This window comes from Labeo rohita, chromosome 23 (genome assembly GCF_022985175.1).
Source record: "Labeo rohita strain BAU-BD-2019 chromosome 23, IGBB_LRoh.1.0, whole genome shotgun sequence".
NCBI classification, from domain to species: Eukaryota; Metazoa; Chordata; class Actinopteri; order Cypriniformes; family Cyprinidae; genus Labeo; species Labeo rohita.
Genome location: NC_066891.1, coordinates 3,934,646 through 3,958,668, shown reverse-complemented (window position 1 = coordinate 3,958,668; position 24,023 = coordinate 3,934,646). Strand labels below are relative to the sequence as shown.

Genomic DNA, 24,023 nt, shown 5'->3' with positions numbered 1-24,023 from the left:
TACTTAGCTACAGAATGACGCTGGGTGCGTTTATTATTTAATAAACCTGCCTCTTCTGTTAGCTACATTACACGAAATGTAAATATGGAGAAAATAAGCCTTTTTTAATGACATATAAGTTCAATATCTTAAAACAATTTTATGACTGAAAAATAAGAAACCTCTAATATGTGTTACTATCTGTAAACATTTTAATCTTTTATTTAACTTTATTTCTAACCTTTTATTTTATATAATATTATTATAATTATTATTATTAATGTATTTTGCTTATTCTATTGTACTGGCTGTGGTTATATATTTTTTCACATTATTAATAAATGTACATGACATTTTTTTAAATAAATTAAAACAAGAATTACGTATTCCCCATTCCCCATAAATATAGATTTTACATAATATTTTCTTTCATCCAGATTTCAGCCCATTTACAGGCACAAGTACATAAATAAAAACTATGATATAAGACATCACGTTCAAATGACAACACAAAACATAATTGATAATAATAATAATAATGTATTTTGTTTATTCTGTTATACTTCCTGGCTGTATGTGTAATTTTTTCACATTAATAATAAATGTATATGACACCACTCTACTTATAATAGAAAAAGGGGCCCATAAAAAACTTTTACCACATAGTATTACACCTATTCATAACACATAACATACTTTTTTTTTTTTTTAATAAATAAAAACAAGAATTATGCATTCCCCATAATTGTATTATAGATTTTATTGGACATACTATTTTATTTTATCCAGATGTCAGCCCATTTACAATCATACCCACTCCCCTTATTAAATTGCTTACAACTGTATAAATAAAAACTGTAATATTTTTTAGCATGTTCAAATAGAGAATTCAAACTCAGGTTAAGTGAGCCACTTTAAAAAAAACAAACAAACAAACAAACAAACAAAAAAAAAAAACAGCTTTTTTTATTTATTACTTTTGTTAACATTAAGGTCCAGCCATAATATTTCACTTCTATATAGTTAATCTAAAATGTTATTTGCAAGATATATGTGACCACAAAAGTAGTCTTAAGTAGCATGGGTATATTTAATTTTGAGTCAAAATTAATGATTTTTCTTTTAATGCCAAAAATCATTAGGATATTTAGTAAAGAACATGTTCCATGATGATATTTTGTAAGTTTCCTACCATAAATATAGCAAAACTTAATTTTTAATTAGTAATATGCATTGCTAAGAACTTCATTTGGAGAACTTTAAAGGCGATTTTCTCAATATTTGTTTTTTTTTTTTTGTTTGTTTTTTGTTTTTTGCACCCTCAGATTCCTGATGTCCAAATAGTTGTATCTCAGCCAAATTTTGTCTTATCAAATACACCATACATCAACTGAACGTTTATTTATTTGGCTTTTAGATGATGTATAAATCTCAATTTCCAAAAACCGACCCTTATGACTAGTTTTGTGGTGCTGGGTGACAAACAATAACCATTTTGAGATCATGCACTCCAGACAAATTTCTTCCCAGCTAGTCTGGTAAAGTGGGTCATCCCTTATTTATCAAAAATGATTCTGCAACTAAATTAAAAACACATGCTGTACTAACACATGATTAGACAAAGCATATTTAATTAAGAACCTTTGTTATTCTCTTAAAGTGTAAACCCTCTGAGCGCAGTACAAACTTAAACAGCCCACTTTACCTGAATTCAAGTGTCACGTTGTCACAAAGTTTTAATTTAACAAAAAAGAACAAAAACACCCTTAAATATTTAGTTTTGTAAACTTATATTTCCCTAAACACTGTGCGAAAAAATTGCTCAAATTGTATTAAACTAGAGAAAAAGCTTAAAAATAGGTCGCATTTGTGACACGCCTCCCCTGTGTTATGAATGAAATGGAACAGCCCGCGTATGCCACGCCCCCTCCGCTCTCTCCTGTTGATGTTATTAATGTTTATGTCAGTCAGACGTTTAATGGAGGAAGTGGCAAAAAACCCAAACAAACTTGTCGAGTTTCCCCAAGTCCGCAGCTTTTCAGGAACGTTATGAGAAATAGGGTCATTGCCCCTAAACATATGTTAACACAGGGGTTACAAACTCATGGAGCTGCGCAAAGGCACACAGGGGAGAATAACGAGCCTCCGGCGGGGCTGCAAGAGAGCCGAGCCGCCAAACGCGAACCTGAGGCGGGATGTCACTAAAGTTCTGCGCCCGCTGCCCGTGGAGACCAACGACGAAGAGGAGCTCATGGAGGAAGAGGACTGCTTCTCCACGGGCTTCCTCAAGAATGACAGTCTCTATCCCGCGATGTTCTTCAAGACACCCAGGTATAGCTTGATCCGGGAGGTGGGTCGCGGGAGCTACGGTGTGGTGTACGAGGCCATCGCCCGCAGGTCCGGAGCCCGGGTGGCCGTGAAGAAGCTCCGCTGCGACGCGCCCGAGAAAGTGGAGCTGGCGCTGGCGGAGTTCTGGGCCCTGGCGAGCCTGGAGAAGAAGCACGAGAACGTGGTGCAGCTGGAGGAGTGCGTGCTGCAAAGAAACGGGATGGCACAGAAAATGAGCCATGGGAACAAACGAAACAAGCAGTATTTGAGATTAGTGGAAACTTCACTTAAAGGTAAATAAACATTCAACCAGCACAAGATGAAGCTGTTTGAAAGCTTTTGCACTGAATGCATAATTCATCATATGAACTAAATGACTGATATTGATTGATATCTGATGCATTATTTGAGTTTTTTGTTGTAATACGTATGCATTCTGCGATGCGTAAAGCAATGCAACTTTCTAAACATGTTAAATTGCACGCTTTTAATGCAATGCATGCTATTAAATGCATGTCACCAAACGTGCACAAAGTAGGAAGAGAAGGCATTCTGTGCGTGAGGGAACATCATGTTCTAGTACCCATCATGCATTAACCCCTTCACGTCCGTAAAGGCCAGTTTGGATGTTCACCTCTGCTAATCAGCTTTGGTCTTTGTGTGCAGTTTTCAAAATTTTAGTCTTTTTTCCAGTAGATTTAATAATATTGTAATTTGAAGGCTTGTTGTCTAAATCAGATTTTGTCACTGAGCATTTACAGGATAAAGATTGATTTTAAAGCTAAATATAAGCTCTTAAAGTGTTTTAGAGTGGTGCATAACTTCAAGTTGTAAACTGGAAATAGACATTCTCATTCGCTGTTAAACTGGCATTACTTTTAAAGGCCTGGAAATTGTAATTTTTCCTGATATTTCCATGCACGTGAACCTTGGATATAGTTTTGACATTATTATTTACACATCTGGCAGCCTGAATAAATTTGATGTGTTTGTAATTTTTCAGATGGTGGTTTGGTGTGTTGAGGTTGCGTGTTTGTGGTGTCGTGTGAGCGCTATATTTGTGGTTATGCTCAGCAGTAGCAGGATCTATTTTGTGCTGACTGCTGTTATGTAAGTGTCACCAATCAGTGGCCTCGTCCACAGTGGAAAAACTAATCCTTATGTTGCAGGCTGGTTTAGAAATGAGTAGAAATGTCTTTCCGGATGCATTTTGGGTCATCTAATGTTGTTCTATAAATATGTGTTTGTATGAGTCTGGGAATTATTGACGTGTTTATTTGACATAGGCAAGATTTTTGTGTTTGTGACCTGTGATCAGTAGGTCAGTCTGCCTAATAAACACATTTACGGAGCACAACTTTGTTTATGACTAGAATTCGCAAGACCCCTTTAACCTAAAATGTCTCTTTAGTTCTAAAATATTTCTAAAATTTGAGTCAGGTTTGCATCTAGTAGATTTATTAATATGCTGTCATTGTGTAGAGTTGATGTACATTTACAGGATAAAGATTCATTTTTAAATCATTGCAATCACAAAAATAAATAAATAACTAAAATAATCTGGCTCATTAAATGTTAAAGAGTGGTGCATTAACTCTGCAATAGAAATGTCCAAATTTTTCCATGATTTTTTAAATATTTTCTATTTATTACAGAAAACTTATGCATTTACTGACTAGGCGTTCTGAATGTATGACCTTTAATGTAGGTCAGTTTTGCCAGTAAACACATTTATGGTTCATGCCTTAGTTTATAACAGGTATTGCCAAACTTCTTTGCCAACTAAACTCTTTTGACCTAAAATATTTACTTGAGGTACCCACTGAAATGTTCACATTCAGATATTCACAGTTCTGGATAGATTCTTTTTTTTAATCATTGCAATCACAAAAAAAAGTTTTAAAGTGGTGCATAACTTTAAAAAGGTAATTTGGAATTAGACATTTCTGTTTTTTATTAATAATTTATTATTTTATATGATTTTTTTTTTGAGTCTTAGAAGTTTTAAAACTTTTAAAATTCCCCAGCTTTGACATGAAGTATTGAATTTTTTAAGGATTTTACTTGTAAGATTTTTTACAGCAAAAACAGTAAAATTTTGAAATATTTTAACTATTTAAAATCGCTGTTTTCTATTTGAATATATTTTAAAATGTAATTTATTCCTGTGATCAAAGCTGAATTTTCACCATCCTTACTCCAGTCTTCAGTGTCACATGATCCTTCAGAAATCATTCAAATATGCTGATTTGCTTTTCACAAAACATTTATTATTATTATTATTATTATTATTATTATTATTCACATCATCATCAATATTTAAAACAGGTGAGTACATTTTCTTTCAGGATTCTTTAATGAAGTGAAGATCCAAAGATCATCATTTATTTGAAATAAAAAGCTTTTGTAACATTTTACACTATAACTCCTCAAAAGCTTGGAGTCATATTATAGAAATTAAAACTTTTATTTATACTTTTATTTAAATGCATTATGATAAAGACGTTTATAAAGTTACAAAAGATTTCTGTTTCAGCTGTTTTTAACATAATAATAATAATAATGTTTTTTTGAGCAGCAAATCAGAATATTAGAATGATTTCTGAAGGATCATGTGACTGGAGTAATGATGATAAAAATTCAGCTTTGAAATCACAGGAATAAATGACATTTTAAAATATATGCAAATAGAAAACAGTTAGTTATAATAGCAAAAATATTTCAAAATTTTACTGTTTTTCTGTACCTTGGACCAAATAAATGCAGGCTCAGTGAGCAAAAGAGACTTCTTTAAAAAAAAAAAAAAAACATTACAGATTTTACTATCCAAAAACTTTTGACTGGTAGTGTATTTATTACAAAACAAACAAATCACAGCATTAACAAAAAGCCTGTGGATTATTCATTTTTGTCTTAAATGTAAATGGCAGCAAATGTTTAATAACCCCAGTTTGGGAGTTTGGAAAATCCTGCTTCATGATCTACATTTGTTTTGTAGTTCCCAAGTGTTTATAAGTTCTTACAGCATTTGTATTGCTCACAGTCCACCTGTTCTCCATGCATTTCCCAAACCCTTGTTTCCTGATGTTAAGCTGAGTTAGTTATCACAGAACGCAGACAGATTATCAGTGCTTACTTTCATACAGTGCTCTTTGGAAGGCCTCCAAACGTGTCGCTTAGCGGAAATCTGCGCTTGGCTAGAGTCTGATTGGTGTTTTGCTAGCCTGTCTGAGTTAGCTAAACCAATATGTTAGTTTTACAGCTTGGAGTATGAACAGTAAAGCCGTTGTGGTTTGAACAGGACTGGGATTAATCAAAAACAACCATGTCTGTTTGTTAATGAGTCCGAAACAGCGGCTTATCAGTTAGAGACCAGCGACATTGAATAAAGAGCCGTTTCATCTGACTCAGCACAAATAACTCAGTGAAGCACATGAGTAGATTATGGAGTGGCTTTGATTTGCCAACTGTGGTTTACAGTAACCTCAAATGCTAGTTCTAACCAGAATTATTGAAGTTAACTGAAGCCAGTTGAAATTTTTACTGCAATAAATTATTAAATAACTTGAGCTGATTCATAGTTTAACTTGATGTACTAAAATACGTAAAACTATTCTATTTTAAAATTATTTTTAATTAAAGTGTGAGTAATTTTGTTGTGTGTTTTTGTCATTTGTACTGTATATGTGTATATCTGACAAAAACGCACAACAAAATTACTAAAATTTTAAGTTTTAAATTTTATTAAATTGACAATGGAAAATATTCAAAATATTACTAAATTATACAACAATAAATTTTAAAATACAGTTAAATAGAAATAAATATAAAAAATCTAAAATATATTGAATAAAAGATTAGTGTATATAGTATCTAAATATATTATCTGAGCAATACAATATATATATATATATATATATATATATATATATATATTTAAATTAATGTTTCAGTATTTTCAGTTTCAGTTTCATTTTTATATATATATATATATATATATATATATATAAAAAAAAATTACTAAAACATTTAAGCAAAATTAAATTGACTGGAAAATATTCAAAATATTACTAAATTATAAAATAATAAATTATAAAATACAGTTAAATATAAATACATATAATAAACTTCTAAAATATATTTGATAAAAATTAGTATATATAGTATATAAATATATAGTATCTCAGTGATACTGAAATAATATTGGTTCTGACATTTTCTTTTTAAGAAATGTGGATTAGTTGGGAAATTAGTTATTTATAAAAAATATATTTAATTTGAGTTTTTACGTTTTAATTTAAGGGAAAAAATTGTCTTTGTAATCTGAAACTGTTATGACTGACATAATACATAATTGGATTTATAATAATGAGAAAAAAAATGGAGCAGCAAATCAGCATATTAGAATGATTTCTGAAGGATCATGTGACACTGGAGTAATGATGCTAAAAATTCAGCTTTGCATGAGAAATAAATTACATTTTTAAATATATTCAAATAGAAAACAGCTATTTTAAATTCTAATAATATTTCACAATTTTACTGTATTTTTAATAAAATAAATGCATTCCTGGTGAGACTTCTTTCAAAAATGCATGCTAACCGCATTATGCTCTCATTCCAGGTGAGCGTGTCTTAGGTTATCCAGAGGAACCGTGTTATCTTTGGTTTGTTATGGAGTTCTGCGACGGCGGAGACCTCAACCAGTACATCCTCTCCCGGCGGCCCGACCCGCGGACCAACCATAATTTCATGAAGCAGATGACCAGCGCTGTGGCCTTCCTCCATAAGAACAACATCGTCCACCGGGACCTCAAACCAGACAACATTCTCATCTCACAGAAATCTGGCAACCCGGTAATCAAAGTCGCCGACTTCGGTCTCAGCAAGGTCTGCGCGGGGCTCAGCTGCATGGAGAGCGAAGGCGACAACCAGGTTAACAAAAACATGAACATTAACAAATTCTGGCTGTCGTCAGCGTGCGGATCTGACTTCTACATGGCACCGGAGGTGTGGGAGGGCCACTACACCGCCAAAGCTGACATTTTCGCCCTCGGCATTATCATTTGGGCCATGATCGAGCGGATCACGTTTATCGACGCCGAGTCTAAGCGAGAGCTCCTCGGCACGTACGTTCGACAGGGAACCGAAATCGTCCCAGTGGGTGAGGCCTTGCTGGAGAACCCGAAGATGGTCCTGAACATCCCGCAGAAGACGCGGAGCATCATGTCTGAAGGCGTCAAGCGCCTTCTGAAGGACATGTTGGCGGTCAACCCTCAGGACCGGCCTGATGCGTTTCAATTGGAGGTCAGAATGGACCAAGTCACATGTGCGGCGTAAGCCGACCCGATTGGCCAAAGCAAGCACGCAACTTCTTCAGGTGGGTTGCCTTTTTGTTATTGTTTTAGATGTTGTAGTCACCATTTTTGTTCACATCAGATCAAAATATTCAGGAGTAAAAGTCAGAAGTGTAGTTTAAATCGCATAATAAATCAAAACAAAACATCTTGGGTTATTTAAATGTTTTGGGCGCATACAGCGCTGCAGTGATATGTATTTTTGTAGGCCATTTGGCCTGATTTATCAACCTTCCTTGGCTAAATTTTGTTGTTACATTTTGTTTTGAAGAAAGACAAATATGAATAGTGATGAAAACCAAAAGTTTTCATTGTCACAGATGTATATTTGCTATTTTATCCACTATTTTATAGAGGGGATTACATGGAGTAATCCACTACTTTGTAGAGGGGTGTCAAAATAACAATTTTAAGATTTGGAGCCAAATCACATTGAGGAAAAATTACTTTAGAAAGATGGCAGCTTTGTTATTTTATTTTTGCATGGAGATTGGTAGCTTTGCTAGTAAAATCTGTTGACTTTAGTCATCTTTGTTGCATTGTATGCCATTGGTGATGGTTCAAAAATGGGAAAAAGCACTTTCTGAGTTGTCTTTTTCCAAAGTTTGCGTGGATGTAACTGAGGAAGTGTGCAAGATGTCTTAATATCCTTTTAGATTTTGTTTTTTAACAAACTGTTCTTTTGGTATCCTTATTTTTAAGGCCTTACAATGTTCAGTTCCAGAGATATTGAGATCTCAACATGGCTCTGAGAGTTAAATTGTACCAATTTTTATTGGTCAGAAATCAAATGTGGGTCACAGCTGATGTTGCCTACAGCTGATGCTTACTGTATTTAAAGAAGAATATCTGAAAAACAAATAATATTGAAGCTAGAAACGTATCTTGTTTCTTTCTACCAAAACAATTGCATGTAAAAATACATTACAGTCAAAATTTGTTGATATTTTTAATGTTTTTTAAAGAAGTTGCTTCCGCTTACCAAGCCTCCATTTATTTGATCCAAAGTACAGGAAAAACATTAAAATTTAGAAATATTTTTACTATTTAAAATAACTGTTTTCTATTTGAATGAATTTTAAAATGTAATTTATTCGTGTAATCAAAGTTACATTTTTAGCATCATTACTCCAGTTTTCAATGTCACATGATCTTTCAGAAATTATTTTAATATGCTGATCAAGAAACATTTTTTTATCATTATCAATATTTAAAACAGTTAAGTAAATTTTTTTTCAGGATAGAAATTAATACTTTTATTTAGCAAGGATGCTTTAATCCTTGATCAAAAAGTGATGATAAAGACACTTATAATGATATAAAAGCTTTCTCTTTTAGATAAATGTTGTTCTTATGAACTTAATGAACAATAATAAAAAAAATCCAGAATATTAGAATGATTTCTGAAGGATCATGTGACTGGAGCAATGATGCTAAAAATTCAGCTTTGAAATCACAGGAATAAATTACATTTGAAAACATATTCAAATAAAAAGCAGTTATTTTAAATAGTAAAAACATTTCACATTTTTATTGTTTTTGCTGTGCTTTGGATCAAATAAATGCAGGCTTGGTGAGCAAAAGAGACTTTTTTTATAAAAAAAAAACAAAAAAAACATTAAAAATCTTACTGTTTTACAACCTTGTACAGTACGTAAGTGACAGTAGTGTAAATTTATTCATGCATTACAGTACTCTAAGGTGCCAAATTGTTTTTTGGAGCTCGCTTCCCATAGTTCTTCACCTATTCAAGAGTTTCTCATCCGTCCTGCTGCTTTTGTATTTCTCTAATCATACCCACATATTTGGCCTCAGGGGCAGCATGTACCCTGCGAGGCTGCCCTGCCCTACCCATCGTACAACTCACAGGCCTGTTTGGTTTTCTGACGCCACACCCTGAGCTCCACGACTGATCTCATTAACAGGATCTGACACCTTTTTAGCAGCAGAATGCACTCTGCCAGAGGCGATAGCGTCAGAGTTTAATACATGACATACTCCAAACCAGGTGCTGTATGTGTTGGGTAGGAACCAAAGGTTATACAACGACAGTTTATTGCATTCTTTTATGGATGTTGCATTGGATGAGATTCAGCCGAAAAAGCCACAGGAAATTAAATGCATTTTAGAAGCCACTTTAGCATTTATATTTCAATTATACTGACACTGTTTATACAGGTTTAATTATATTCACACTTTCAGTGCCACAATACTGTAAATCTAATGTGCAATATAATTTAAATTATTCAAATGAATAATATTTAATATCAATGTTTTTATAATGTTTATATTATTTTAATTTTATTAATTTATTTTAACAATTTTATTTACATTTTTTTTATATGAACATTTATTTAAATATATTTTATTAAATTTGTTGCTTATTTATTTATGTATTTGTTTTTGTTTAAGGTTTTTTTCATGTTGGAAGATTTTAAATAGCTAAATCAGCAATAATCAGTATCAATAAATCAGTAAAATTAGCAAAATCAGTAATAAATATATTTCAGTAGTGATTGTCACATGCCACAATAATGTAAATGTACTGTAATGTGTAAAAATAATATTTAATATCAATGTTTTGTAATATTTATATTATTTTATTTTATCAATTTATTTTAACTATTTTATTTTAATTTTCATATATTAACATTTATTCAAATATATTTTATTTAATTTGTTGTTACTTATTTATTTGTTTGTTTATGGTTTTTTTCATGTTGGAAGATTATAAATTTGCTAAATCAGTAATAATCAGTATCAGTAAAATTTGCAAAATTAGTAATAAATATATGTCAGTAATAATTATAGTCATACGCCACAATAATGTAAATGTAATGTGCATTATAATGTCAGTTATTTAAATTAATATTTTTTAATATCAGTGTTTTTATAATATTTATATTATTTTATTTTATAAATTAATTTTATTTTTTAATTTTTATATTAATATTTATTTAAATATATTTTATTTAATTGCTTGGGTTTGTTTTTCATGTTGGAAAATTACAAATTTGATTAATAAATATATTTCAGTAATAATTAGTCACATCCCATAATAATGTAAATGTAATGTGCAATATTATGTAAATTATTCAAATTAATAATATTTAATATCAGTGTTATTTATATTATACAATACAACAATATTTATATTATATTATATAATTTTATATTATATTCATTTTAACTTTTTTTTAGCTTTTTTTTAATTTATTTAAGGGTTTGTTTTTCATGTTGGAAGCTTACAAATTTGATTAATTAATAAATATATTTCAGTAATAATTAGTCACATCCCACAATAATGTGAATGTACTGTGCAATATTATGTAAATTATTCAAATTAATAATATTTAATATCAAGGTTTTTAAAATGTTTATATTATATTTATATTATACTATATAATTTATATTATATTCATTTTAACTTATTTCAGTAATAATTATAGTCGTATGTTTTACTCTACCTTACTTTTTATTAAAATTTAGGACTGTTCGTCATGTAGACATTTACATATAATAAAAATAACAATTTATAACAAATAACAAAAAAATAACAATTCTTAAAATTACAATTTAAAAAATAACAAACTTAAAATTTACACTTGAAGTGTGACTCTTAATAACGCCAACGTTTCATACGCGCAACCAGGTGCCTTATGTTTTGGGTAGGAACATACTGTTATACAACATCAGTTGCTCCCACAAAGTTTATTGCATTCTTTTATGGATTTCGCTTTGGATGAGATTCAACAGAAAAGGCCAGAGGAAATTAAAAGCATTTTCGAAGCCGCTTTATAGCACAATTTTAATCAAGACTCGCTGGGTTGGTGTCCCGAGGCGAAAACGTACGAAAACAATGACTCGCTCAGACTAGCACGCATCTCCAGCGAAATGCGGTGACGACGGCTTATTTGGTGTCAGATGGGTTGAGCGTCGTGTGCACGGGACGTGTATGTGACTCGTGCGTCAGGGTTTTATGCCTCGTTCTTTCAGTGAGCATATAGAGCAGTTATGTAACACGCCTGGGCCCAAACCCTCCTTCCTCTCCCGGACGGCCTGAATGAAAGCAGCCATCCATCAAAACAAGCTGGCTGTTTGTCTCACAGGGGGTATTTTTGCGTATTGACACCCCGAGCGCTTTCCGTTCCCCTTAGACTGTTAGCCTGGTATAAGGAGATGATTGCAGCTGCGCACAGAAGCCCCCGTCTGTCTGTCCGCCCTCCCTAACCCCATACGAGGCACTGAGGTGTCTATGGTCTCACGTTCAGAACATTTTGTTCTTTGCCCGCCAGCGTCTCAATTGCTATTGTGTATATACTGCATATACTGCCTATGTATTACTGGGTACGTTACTCCCATGACAGGATTACAAATGTGACGAATCATTAAAATTATAAATATAGCAGAAATGATTCACACTTTCAGTAATTCACACTTTCAGTAATTCACACTACAAAAAAAAAGTATGAAAAGTATGTTACATGTAAGAGCATGTTTTTTTTTATGTTTTATTTATGTTTTTTAATGTTTCATAATTTTATGTAATTAAATGTTAATAAATTGACTTTTTTAACTTTAATTTTTAATATTTAATTTTATACTTGTATGTTTATTTATTTTTAGTGTTATTTTTAATACAATTATTTTTTGGTATTTTTATTGTTTTATTTAACTAGTAATAAGAATAAGACTTTTTATAATTAATATCTTATTTTATTATTTTTAGTACTATTTAGTTGCTTTTTTTTTTTTTTTTTAAATCACACTGCAATAATGTGTATAATTTTACATAATTATTATTATTATTTTTTTTTAATTTATTACTTTATTAATTTTATATGTAATGTTATTATTCCTTTATACGTTTTATTTTAAATAATTTATTTACGTTGTTTTATAATCATTTTAATTTGCTTATTTAATTTATATTGTTATATGTTTTTTTTAATTATTTAATTATTTAATATGTAATGTTATTATGTTTGATACTTTTTATTTTAAATATTTTATTCATATTGTTTTATAATAATTTTAATTTCCTTATTTAACTATTTAATATTTAAAATCAATTTTATTTATTTTAGATTGTTTTTTTTATATTTTTTTGTTTTAAATATTATTTTAAATATTTTATTTATAAGGTTTTATATGTAATGTTATTGTTTTGAATACTTTTTATTTTAAATATTTTATTTACATTGTTTTATAATAATTTTAATTTCTTTATTTAACTATTAAATATTTAAAATTGAACATATTTATGTATTTATTTATGTATTTTAGAGATTTTTATATGTAATGTTATTGTTTTTATACTTATTATAAATATTTTATTTATAATGGTTTATAATATTTCATACATTTTAATTTGCTTATTTAATTATTTAGTATGTAATGAGATATATATATATATATATATTTTTTTATATTTTATTTACATTGTTTTATAATCATTTTAATTTGCTTATTTAACTATTTAATATTTAAAATGAATTTATTTATTTATTTTAGAATTTGTTTTATATGTAATGTTATTGTTTTTGATATTTTTTATTTTAAATACTTTATTTGTAATGTTTTATATGTAATGTTATTGTTTTTAATACATTTAAAAATATATTTTATTTACATTGTTTTAATCATTTTAATTTGCTTATTTTATTTTTTGCTGTTTAATATTTAAAATTGAATTTATTTATTTATTAATTTTAGATGGTTTTATATGTAATGTTATTGTTTTTGCTACTTTTTATTTTAAATATTTATGATTTTTGTAATATTTTCATACATTTAATTTGCTTATTTAATATTTAAATTTTATTTTATTTATTTATTTCATATTGTTTTATATGTAATGCTATTGTTTTTTATTCTTTTTATTTTAAATATTTTGTTTATAATGTTTTATAATATTTCACAAATTTTAATTTGCTTATTTAATATTTAAAATAGAATTTATTATTATTATTGTTATATGTTAATACAGTTTATTTATATTTAAATGTGTTATTTTTAATATTACATTTATTTGCTGGGTTTTGTTGTTTGTATTGTAATAATAACAATTTTGGCAAATAGTTATATTTGAATCATAGCTATCATGTTTTTCCATTCTCTTTAACTGATTACAATTTAGGACAATTGAACACTTTATCAATTAAATAATAAAACTTAAATAATTAAAAATGAAGATAATTCAAATACGTTGCATTAATGTAAAAAAAACCCTTTAAAAACATTTTAAATCTATATTTTTAAATATTATCATTTTAAATTATTTATTTATTTTAATTTTTTAATATTTAAAAAAAAATGTTTTCATGTATTTGCCATTATTATTTTATTATTAATCATTTATTTATAACAAATTTAATTATTTTCAAAACTATGATTGACTGTGGTAATGTAGTGATTTTAGAAGTCAGTATATTGTAAATAAAGTCAGTAGAATCTTTTACAAATGTGAAATTCGCATTCACAGACACAACTATTTCTGTGCTCAGCTCATTCACAGACACAAAACCGTCTCAAGCCGCTCTCTAATTGTGTCTGTGTTGTTTCTGTGATCCTCGTCATTAGTTAAGTGGGTCATTGAGTTCACAGCAGCTGGAACATACAGTACAATGCGTTCCTCATGCTGCCTCGATAATTTTCAACAGCTTCTGTGCTCCCATACAATCATAGGTGATCTGAAAATGAGTGTTCATGTGAAAGTTTGAAAGTCGTTTGATCTGGAAGGAACTAAATGTAAGAAATGCATTGGAATGCACCAATATCAGTCATTTATACAGTCAGTTAAAGGAGCATTTGTCACTTTGCAGAACTCATATCTTGTTGAAGCTTGAACAAAACTACCATTGTTTGTTTGCGTCGTGGACAATCAGGCTCCTTCGGGAAAGCTGAGGTTAGTTTTGGAGTGTTTTCCAAGATTGCAGGGGAGGTTTTGCCGGAGCGAGTGTTTATAGACTGTTATGTAAGATGGAATAACATTTAGCTGATAATTGTGGAAAAACATGCTGTTTTTTCCATTTATTTAGCACACTTTTCCAATCCGAGGCTGCTTTTTTTTATTGTTAGTCTTAAACTTTCATGAAAGGTCATTTTTTAAATCTATCAGATGAAGTTAGATGTATAACATTTTATTTTAATTAAAGAAAAAACTTTTCAAACTACTAAATTAAAAGCCAAATGTAAACTGAAGTAGTTTGTATACTGTAAAAACTATTTATGAAATTATTTTGGTCATTTGTCTTAAAAAGTAAAATTATAAGATTAAAAAATCAAAATTATGACATTAATCTTAATTATGACATAAATCTATACCTTAAAAGTCATAATTATGGCAGAAAGTTAAATTATGAGTTATGATTAAGATAAGTAGCAATTATGAGATTAAAAAAAAAGTCATAAATGTGACATAAAAGTCAAAATTATGAGACACTAAGTTATAATTACAACCTAAAAAGTTATAATTATGGCAGAAAGTTAAATTATGAGATGTAAAAGTCATAAAGATAATGCACTTATGAGACAAAAAGTAATTATTTTGACACAACTTTAAATTATGAGATAAATGAGATAAAACATTATGAGATAAATGAGATAATTACAACCTAAAAAGTAAATATTGGGACTTAAATCATAAAATTATAAGATTAAAAAAGTCAAAATTGTGTCTTAAATGTAAGTTAAGAGATACTTAACCTAAAAAGTCGTAATTATGGCAGAAAGTTAAATTATGAGATGTAAAAGTCATAATTAAGACAAGCAGCAATTGAGACAAAAAGTCATTATGTTGACAAAATTAAAATTATGAGACAAATGAGATAAAAAGTCATAATTATTATATAAGTTAAAATTATGAGATAAATAAGATTAAAAATCATAAATATGACATAAAAAGTTAAAATTGTGGGTTAAATGTGATAAACATCATAATTATGACATAAAAAGACAAACTTATGAGATGCTAAGTGATAAATACAACCTAAAAAGTAAAAATATATATATAATTTTTTGTTTATTTATAATTTTTTGTTTTACATTTTTTTTCATTAATATTTTTCACATATTTTCCATTATTTTATTATTGATAATTTATTCATAGCAAATTTCATTATTTTTAAAACTATTTAAGAATTGTTCATTTTACACCACAATGTAATGTACATGACATGTAATTTGTAACGTTATGTAAATTATATCACATCAATGTTTTGTGTTTCCCAATTTTATATAATTATTTTATTTATTTATTTATTTAATTTTCAGTAGTAATAATACTTTTTAATACTTTATTTATGTTTCATTTTATTATTTTTCATAATTTTGCATTGTCACATTGAGTTAAACATGAAATTATGTAGGGTAGAAACACTTTTGTAAGTGGGGAGACAGAAAAAGTAATTTCTTGTCAAATCTAATACAATAATCTGTTTTATTCACAACACTTTTTTTTTTCGTTGTATCGATTTCTGTGAAAACTGTAGACCAAGGTTTTTTTCAGTGTGTGTCAGAATAACAGGCTGAAGGTGCCTTATTTACCTGATTTTGTTTATGCAGTCGTTTTTTAAAAATATTACTGCAAAGTACATTTGATCAGATCAAACTTAGAAAAACAATTGGACAGACGGCATTATTGGATTGCTTACAACCATAGTTGGCAGAGGATGAAATCGGATCTGATGTAGAAACAGCTTGCATGACAACATGTTGCATCAGTAAATCATTTACTGGCCAGCTGTCCGACACATGGACCTCCGATTACAAATACCAGCAGAACAACAAGCCATGTAGCCTGTGATTATAGTGAGTAGAATGTAAAGTAGAAATATCATCTCCATCATAGAAACACTAAGTCAGGTTAGTTCTGAGGTGAACGAGAGCAAGTTTCCATGTGAGGTTTGAAAAGGAAGCCCACATGTAGTTACACAACAGCTCTCAGCTCATAAATTTACAACAGCTACTGTGGTGGCATTGTGCTGACTCAGATCACACATCCATCAACACCTCCATGTTATTGTGTTCACCTCAGATATCAGCTGCGATCAGTAACCAGTGTTTAAACAGGTCTGATGTGTAAATGTTGAGTGTGGCTCATGTCTAGACCGGCTGAATTATGTTTTCAAATAAGTTATTCCTGATATTTGCTGAATATAATTATTACTTTATTTTCATAGTTTTGGTCTGTCTGGCATTTGAGCATGCAAGCCTTTCAAAGAAAGCTTAAGAAGGTTTAATTATGAGATGAGAAAAGTCATATAATAAAGATAGCAATTATGAGATGTAAAAGTCATAATGTTTAAATTATGAGATAAATGAGATAAAACCTCAGATATGACAAAAAGTTAAAACTGAGATAAATGAGATAAGTTATGACATTAGAAATCAAAATTCTGTAATACTAAATGATAATTATAACCTTAAAAGTAAAATTTGTGACTTGAAAGATAAGTATGAGATAAATTAGAACCTAAAAAGTCATAATTATGACAAAAAGTCAAAATTATGAGATGTAAAAGTTATAATTATGTTCTAAAAAGTCAATTATTGGATAATTTATGAGATTATTAAAATTATAAGATGAATTAGATAAAACATCATAAATATGACAAAAAATTTAAATTGAGGTAAGGGACATAAAAAGTCAAAATTATGTGATAGTAAGTGATAATTACAACCTAAAAAGTAAAAAATCGTGACTTACTAGGTTTAAATAAATTACAACCTAAAAAGTCATAATTATGACAAAAAGTCAGAATTATGAAATGTAAAATCATAATTAAGACAAGTAACAATTGTAAGACATAAAACATTATGAGATACTAAGTTATTTTTTTAAAGTTAATTTAAACCTAATAAGTCATAATTTTGACACGTTAAAATTATTACATAAAAAATTAGATAAAATGTCATAAATATGACATAAAAATTTAAATTATGAGTTGAGATATTTGAGATATATTTATGAGATATATTTATATTTTTATATAAAATAAAATATTTATCATTTATATAAAAATTGCAACTTAAAAGATACAATTATGAGATAAGTTACAACTTAAAAACTCGTAATTATATGACAAAAACTTAAAATTACAAGATGTAAAAGTCATAATTAAGAAAAGAAGCAATTATGAGACATAAAAGTCATAATTATGACATAAAAAGTCAAAATTATGAGATAATTGTGTTTAAAAATGATAACCTAAAATGTTAAAATTCTAACTTAAAAAGTTTTAATAACTAGACTTTTATATAATGAATAATTGGTCCCTATAAAGAAAAACTATGAGATAAAATCATAATTACAAGATATAAAATGCATAATTATGAGATAAAAAGATGAATTATGAGACACTAAGTTAGAATTACAACCTAATAAGACATAAGAGTGGCAGAAAATTAAATTATGAGATGTAAAAGTCATAATTCAGATAAAAAGCTATTATGATATATAAAAGGTATAAGACAAGTTAAAATTATTAGATAAATGAGATAAATCATCATAAATATGACATGAAAAGTTAAAATTATGAGATAAAAAGTTGTGGCATAAGTCTGAATTATGAGATACTAAGTAATAATTACAACCTAAAAGTCATAATTATGGCAAAAAGTCAAAATTATGAGATATAAAATGCACAATTATGAGATAAAAAAACGAATTATTAAATAATTATGAGATACGAAGTTATAAATGTTGCCTAATAAGTCATAATTATGGTAGAAAGTTAAATTATGAGATGTAATAACTGTGTTTACAAATTATAACCTAAAACATCAAAATTCTTATATAAAAAGTTAAAATTATGAGACAGACTTTCATGTAAGTAATAATTATTAGCTAATAAATTATGACATAAGTTAAAGTTATGAGATACTAAGAAGTAATTACCTAAAAACCCAAAAAGTCATAATTATGACATAAATAGTTAAACATTATGAGGCAATTTATGAGATATAATTGTTTATAACCTAAAATGGCAAAATTCTAACATAAAACTTTGAAATAATGAGACAGACTTTTATGTAAGTAATAATTATGGCCTTAAAAGTAAAACCTGAGATAAAATGTAAACGTTATGACATTAACGACCAAAATAATAAGATGCTAAATAATAATTATGACCTAAAACGTAAAAATTATTACTTAAAAAGTTAATATTATAAGATAAAAAGTCAGCGTAATGAGATATAAAATTCTGAATTATGAAATAAAAAAGATTAAATGATATTTGCAAACATCTTTGTAAATTTATTAGATAATAAACTATGACACAAGTTGTGAGATACTAAGAAGTAATTACAACATAAAAAGCCATAATCATGACAAACGTCAAAATTATGACTTTACATGAAATAAACACTGACTTTTTATCTCCTGACTTTTGCTTTTTCTGTCATAATTTAGACTTTTGTATTGTAATTGTGACTTGATTTGCCATCAAAATTTGATTCACCAAAGCATGTTTTTTTCCCTGTGTGTTGGAGAATGGCTATGCATGGTTGAGTAACGGTTTTGTTTTGCTCTCTCTACAGGTTTGCAGGGTAGGATTGCCCACGGATGAAAATGAAAAAGGGACAGCGAATCCTGGAACTGTGAATTACATTTCGTGACCGCTTCCAAAAAGCAGAAGTGAAATCAAATGACTTTGATATCTATATTTAAAACCCCTCACGAGGAAATGCTATGCAGGTTTCTTTATCAACGCACTCTTTTTTCTACTCCGGTGCTTTCTAAACTGACCACGTCTTCTCCTACTCCGATCTCACCAGCAATGTTTTCAGTTCTCCCTCGTTCTCTGCTGTGACTCGTGCTGTTGTTTTGGACCAGATTTAGACACACACGTTGCACTATGTCCTCAAACAAACAAACATATCCACTCTGCACCTCCGTGAAAGCTACCTACTGCCCCATTCGTCTGGAAAGGGGTTTACCAGAGAGTATATAGATGTAAATAGTTAGACGTAGAAAATGAAGCACTAGGAACGATCGAATGTTGATGAATGCTCTAAAATATTCACAGGACAACAGAGAAGGAAGTTATTATAGTTATTATAGAACTCACAACCATGAAGACATACTGTGAACGATATAATGTGAATGGCTGGGTACATAGCAACCCCGTCTCTCCTGTAGGTGTAAATGCTTCTGATCAGAAAAACAGCACCTCTTAAAAGAAAAAAAAAAACCTTTGTGCCTTATTTTTAAATTTTAAGAAAGTGTTTGGATGGTTCTCATTATTATTTTAAATTTGTCATTTTTTGGGGGGATTTTTAAAATGATTTTATTTTATCCAAAATGTCATCACACACACACACACACACAAAAAAAAAAAAAAAAAAATATATATATATATATATATATATATAATATATTCATTTGACAGGATCCATTAATGCAGTTGCAAGTTGTCAAAGAATTACATTTTTTTTAATTCAAATTTTCCCTTTTTTACTCTCTTCATCAAGATACAGATCAGGTATAAACAAAAAGCAGACTATTTTTTGTACTAATGCCATTGAAAAGGAGATTATTTGATTTTCTATGCAGACTCGACTGTTGACGTTGTGTAAATAATTTGGTGAGGGATCAAATACGTTATGTTGTTAATTTTGGTTTTCGTCTGACGGACTTCACATTGTTGTAGCAAAAAATCTGATTTCCTTTTGGCTCTTTACATCAAAAAAGGCTTTAAAATAGACGTTACATTCACATTGTTTTGGTTCCGTTGGAACAGTTTGAATTGTTAGAAAATGTAGCAACTCACGTCATGTGATTCCATACGGAATGTTGCATGATTCTGTTTCTGTGGGCACCGTTGAGTCACTGTAACTTGATTTCTCTTCAGTACTGTTTGACCCAAACACACTACTAGATACTTTAGAGATGTGTCAGATATCAAGTCTAGACCTCTGTGAAAAATGTGTTAAATATTTGGTTTAATTATAAAGACAGATGTTAATTGTACTCCTGATCACATTCAAGGTTAAAGAAATGAAAGGTTAAAAAAATGAAAAGTTGCTGGAAATGTACTCACCCTCAGACCATCCAAGATGTAGATGAGTTTGTTTCTTAATCAGATTTGGAAAAATGTAGCATTACGTCACTTGCTCACCAATGGATCCTCTGTAGTGAATGGGTGCCGTCAGAATGAGAATTTGATAAACAAATCAAAATAATCCATAAGTAATCCACACCACTCCAGTCCATCAGCTAACAACCTAAAAAGTCATAACTATTACATAAAAAGTCAAAATTATAATTGTTTAAAAATTATAATCTAAAATGACATAATTTTAGCATTAAAAAGTTTAAAAATTCTGAGACAGCCTGTTATCACTATAATCCACAAGTAATCCACAACACTCCAGTCCATCAGTTAACAACTTAAAAAGTCATAATCGTGGCCGAAAGTTAAATTATGAGATGTAAAAGTCATAATTGAGATAAGTAGCAATTATGAGATACGAAAGTCATCATTTTGAAGTTAAAATTATGAGATAAATTAGATAAAAAGTCATATTTATGACATAAAAAGCCAAAATTATAAATTGGGACTTAAGTAAAATTGAGGTAAAATTATGAGTTAAAGTCAACATTATGGGTAAGTCTGAATTATGAGATACTAAGAGAAACTAAGTAACAAATTCAACATATAATGTCATAATTATGACAAAAAGTCAAAATTATTAGATGTAAAAGTCTTACTTAAGACAAGTGGCAATTATGAGACATGAAAGTTATAATGATGACATAAAAAGTCAAAATTATTATTATGTTTCAAAATTATAACCTGAAATGTCATTATTCTGATATAAAAAGTAAAAAATTATGACTTGCTCAACAATGGATCCTCAGTGAATGGGTGCTGTCAGAATGAGAGTCCAAACTGCTGATAAAAACATCACAATAATCCACAAGTAATCCACACCACTCCAGTCCATCAGTTCACATCTTTTGAAGTAAAAAGCTGCATCATTACAATATTTTTAACTTTAAACCACTGCTTCCAGTTAAAATGCAAGTCCATAATATTGCTTCCTCTTGTGAAAAAGTCATATGGTTTGAATTAGGAGAGAAATATGCACAGATCAAGTACTGTTTACAAGCCAAAACAGACCAAAACAGTTATAAACCAATATGTCGGTGGATTTTGATGTGAGAAGACAATGGAAGATGTTTTTTTTCACTGGAGGAAACATTTTGTTTTGTTTTGTTTTTTGGGTTTAGGTTAAAATGACCTAACAATGAATTTGTTTCTTGATTTGGATTAATTTGTTTCAAGTTTCTAGAGTGGTGTGGATTACTTGTGGATTATTGTAATGTTTTTTTATCAGCTGTTTGGACTCTCATTCTGACGGCACCCATTCACTGTAGAGGATCCACTGGTGAGCAAATGATGTAATGCTCCACTTTTCCAAATCTGATGAGGAAACAAACTCATCTACATCTTGGATGACCTTATGGGTGAGTACGTTTTCAGCAAATCTTATTACTATTTCACAAATTTGAGGTCGCAATAAGAAGCTAGTCGATATTTTTCCTCTTAACTGGACATTTGTACCGGTTTTCCTTCTGTTGGTTAGAAATTATTTCTATTCAGTGTTTTGGTTTACATACTCAGTGTTTCTACCTCACTTTTCCTCACTGTTGTGTCACATTTAGCTCTGTCTTTTGCTGTTTGCATCTTTTCAGTGGCAGTACTTTTATTCGTAATGTATTAAACGTCTCGGACATTGCATTTCACTGTTTGTTATGTTGGGAGTCGCAGAACGAGATTACCTGTAGTAGTGTTTCAGATACTTTCTTCAGGTTTCTTGACTTGGGGAGCTTTTTATCAAAACAAAATCCACAGGAAGGTCATGTTTTTCAAAGGACGTTGTTAGAATCGTACTTTTAGTCTCATCTTGAAATACCAAAAAACCTCATAGACTGGCAGTAAGGTCATGTTTCTTGTCCCTCAGGTGTTTACTGAAAAATGTTTGCAGGTCAAACAAACACGACGACCATTTAACAGTCCATTTTCTCTCAGTTCTGAGCAATACTAACCTGACCAGAGATACGCACATTGACTAATCACTACAGACACGGAAACCAAACTGTTATCTTTCTACTGAATCGTTTTCTTTCTGAGTTTCACAGATTATTTTGAGATTGCAGATGTTTTATATTGTACAAATGTCTTCTTATTGTTAATATTGAACTGGGTTTGGTTTATGATGCTATGAGCCATGTGATGTTTTTGCAAAGCAGTCTTTCTTAAATGTATGTAGCTTCTTGTTTTGTTGAAATAAAGAAATAGAAGTAAATATTTCTGTCTTGATTATTGTGTATTATGAGGTTTTGTCACAGTTATGTCTTTTTATCTCATAATGACTATCATTTGACTTTATTTCTACTTTAATTGAACTTTTTATCTTATAAACCCAATTATTCTATGACTTTTTAATCTCCTAATTTCTATTTATGTCATGATTACGACTTAAGAATTTTCTACTTCTACTTTTTATATGACTTTTTATCTGATGATTATGACTTTTTATGTCATAATTTCTACTTTTTATCTCAATGACTATCATAATTTGACTGTTTGTTTCTGCTTATGTGGCTTTTAATCTGATTGTTATGATTTATCTGATAAATATGAATTTCTACTTTTTGTGATGATGACTTTTTATCTCCTAATTTCTACTTGTGTGTGTATGTATATATATATATATATATATATATATATATATATATATATTTTTATATATTTATTTATTTATTTATTTATTTATTAACTAATTCATAGTTTTTATATAATTATGACAGTTATAGTATAGACTTTTTGTCACCTTATTTAACTTTTTTTTGTCACATAATATAACTTTGTCATAATTTCAACTTTTTATTTCCTAATTTGTTTTTTATGCCGTAATTTCAACTTTATGTGTCATAATTTCAATTTTTTATCTCCTAATTTATGCTTTTTATGACATAATTTCAACTTTATATCATCATTTCAACTTTTTATTTCCCAATTTATTTTCATGCCATAATTTCAACTTTGTGTCATTATTTATTTTTTTTTCCTCTTAATTTCTGCTTTTTATGTAATAATTTCATGTTTTAATCTCCTAATTTCTGCTCTTTATGCCATAATTTAATTTTTTTTTTTATCTGCTAATTTCTACTATTTGTCATTATTTTGACTTTATGTTGTAATTTCTTATTTATTTTGGTCATTATTTTATGACTTATTATGATTTATCTCATAAATATGAATTTCTACTTCATGACTTTTTATCTCCTAATTTCTACTTTTTGTCATAATTTTGACTTTTTGTAATAATTTCTTTAATGCCATA

The 24,023-nt window shown here is 29.0% G+C and overlaps 1 protein-coding gene across 1 annotated transcript; it reads left to right on the top strand.

Moving 5' to 3' along the window:
* The first annotated feature begins 1,799 nt into the window (after nt 1-1,799).
* Nucleotides 1,800-22,984, top strand: stk35 (serine/threonine kinase 35). The gene is made up of 3 exons (XM_051096222.1): nt 1,800-2,600; nt 6,932-7,687; nt 19,209-22,984. Exons 1-2 carry the CDS (start codon nt 2,084-2,086, stop codon nt 7,645-7,647), a joined length of 1,233 nt encoding a protein of 410 aa, XP_050952179.1. The 5' UTR covers nt 1,800-2,083; the 3' UTR covers nt 7,648-7,687; nt 19,209-22,984.
* The last annotated feature ends 1,039 nt before the right edge of the window (nt 22,985-24,023 follow it).

Bases quoted from the DNA above. Each gene is read 5' to 3' on its own strand.
- stk35 (XM_051096222.1), top strand. From the start codon at position 2,084: ATGGAGCTGCGCAAAGGCACACAGGGGAGAATAACGAGCCTCCGGCGG. The intron at 2,601-6,931 runs GTAAATAAACAT...CTCTCATTCCAG, and splicing joins AGTGGAAACTTCACTTAAAG to GTGAGCGTGTCTTAGGTTAT.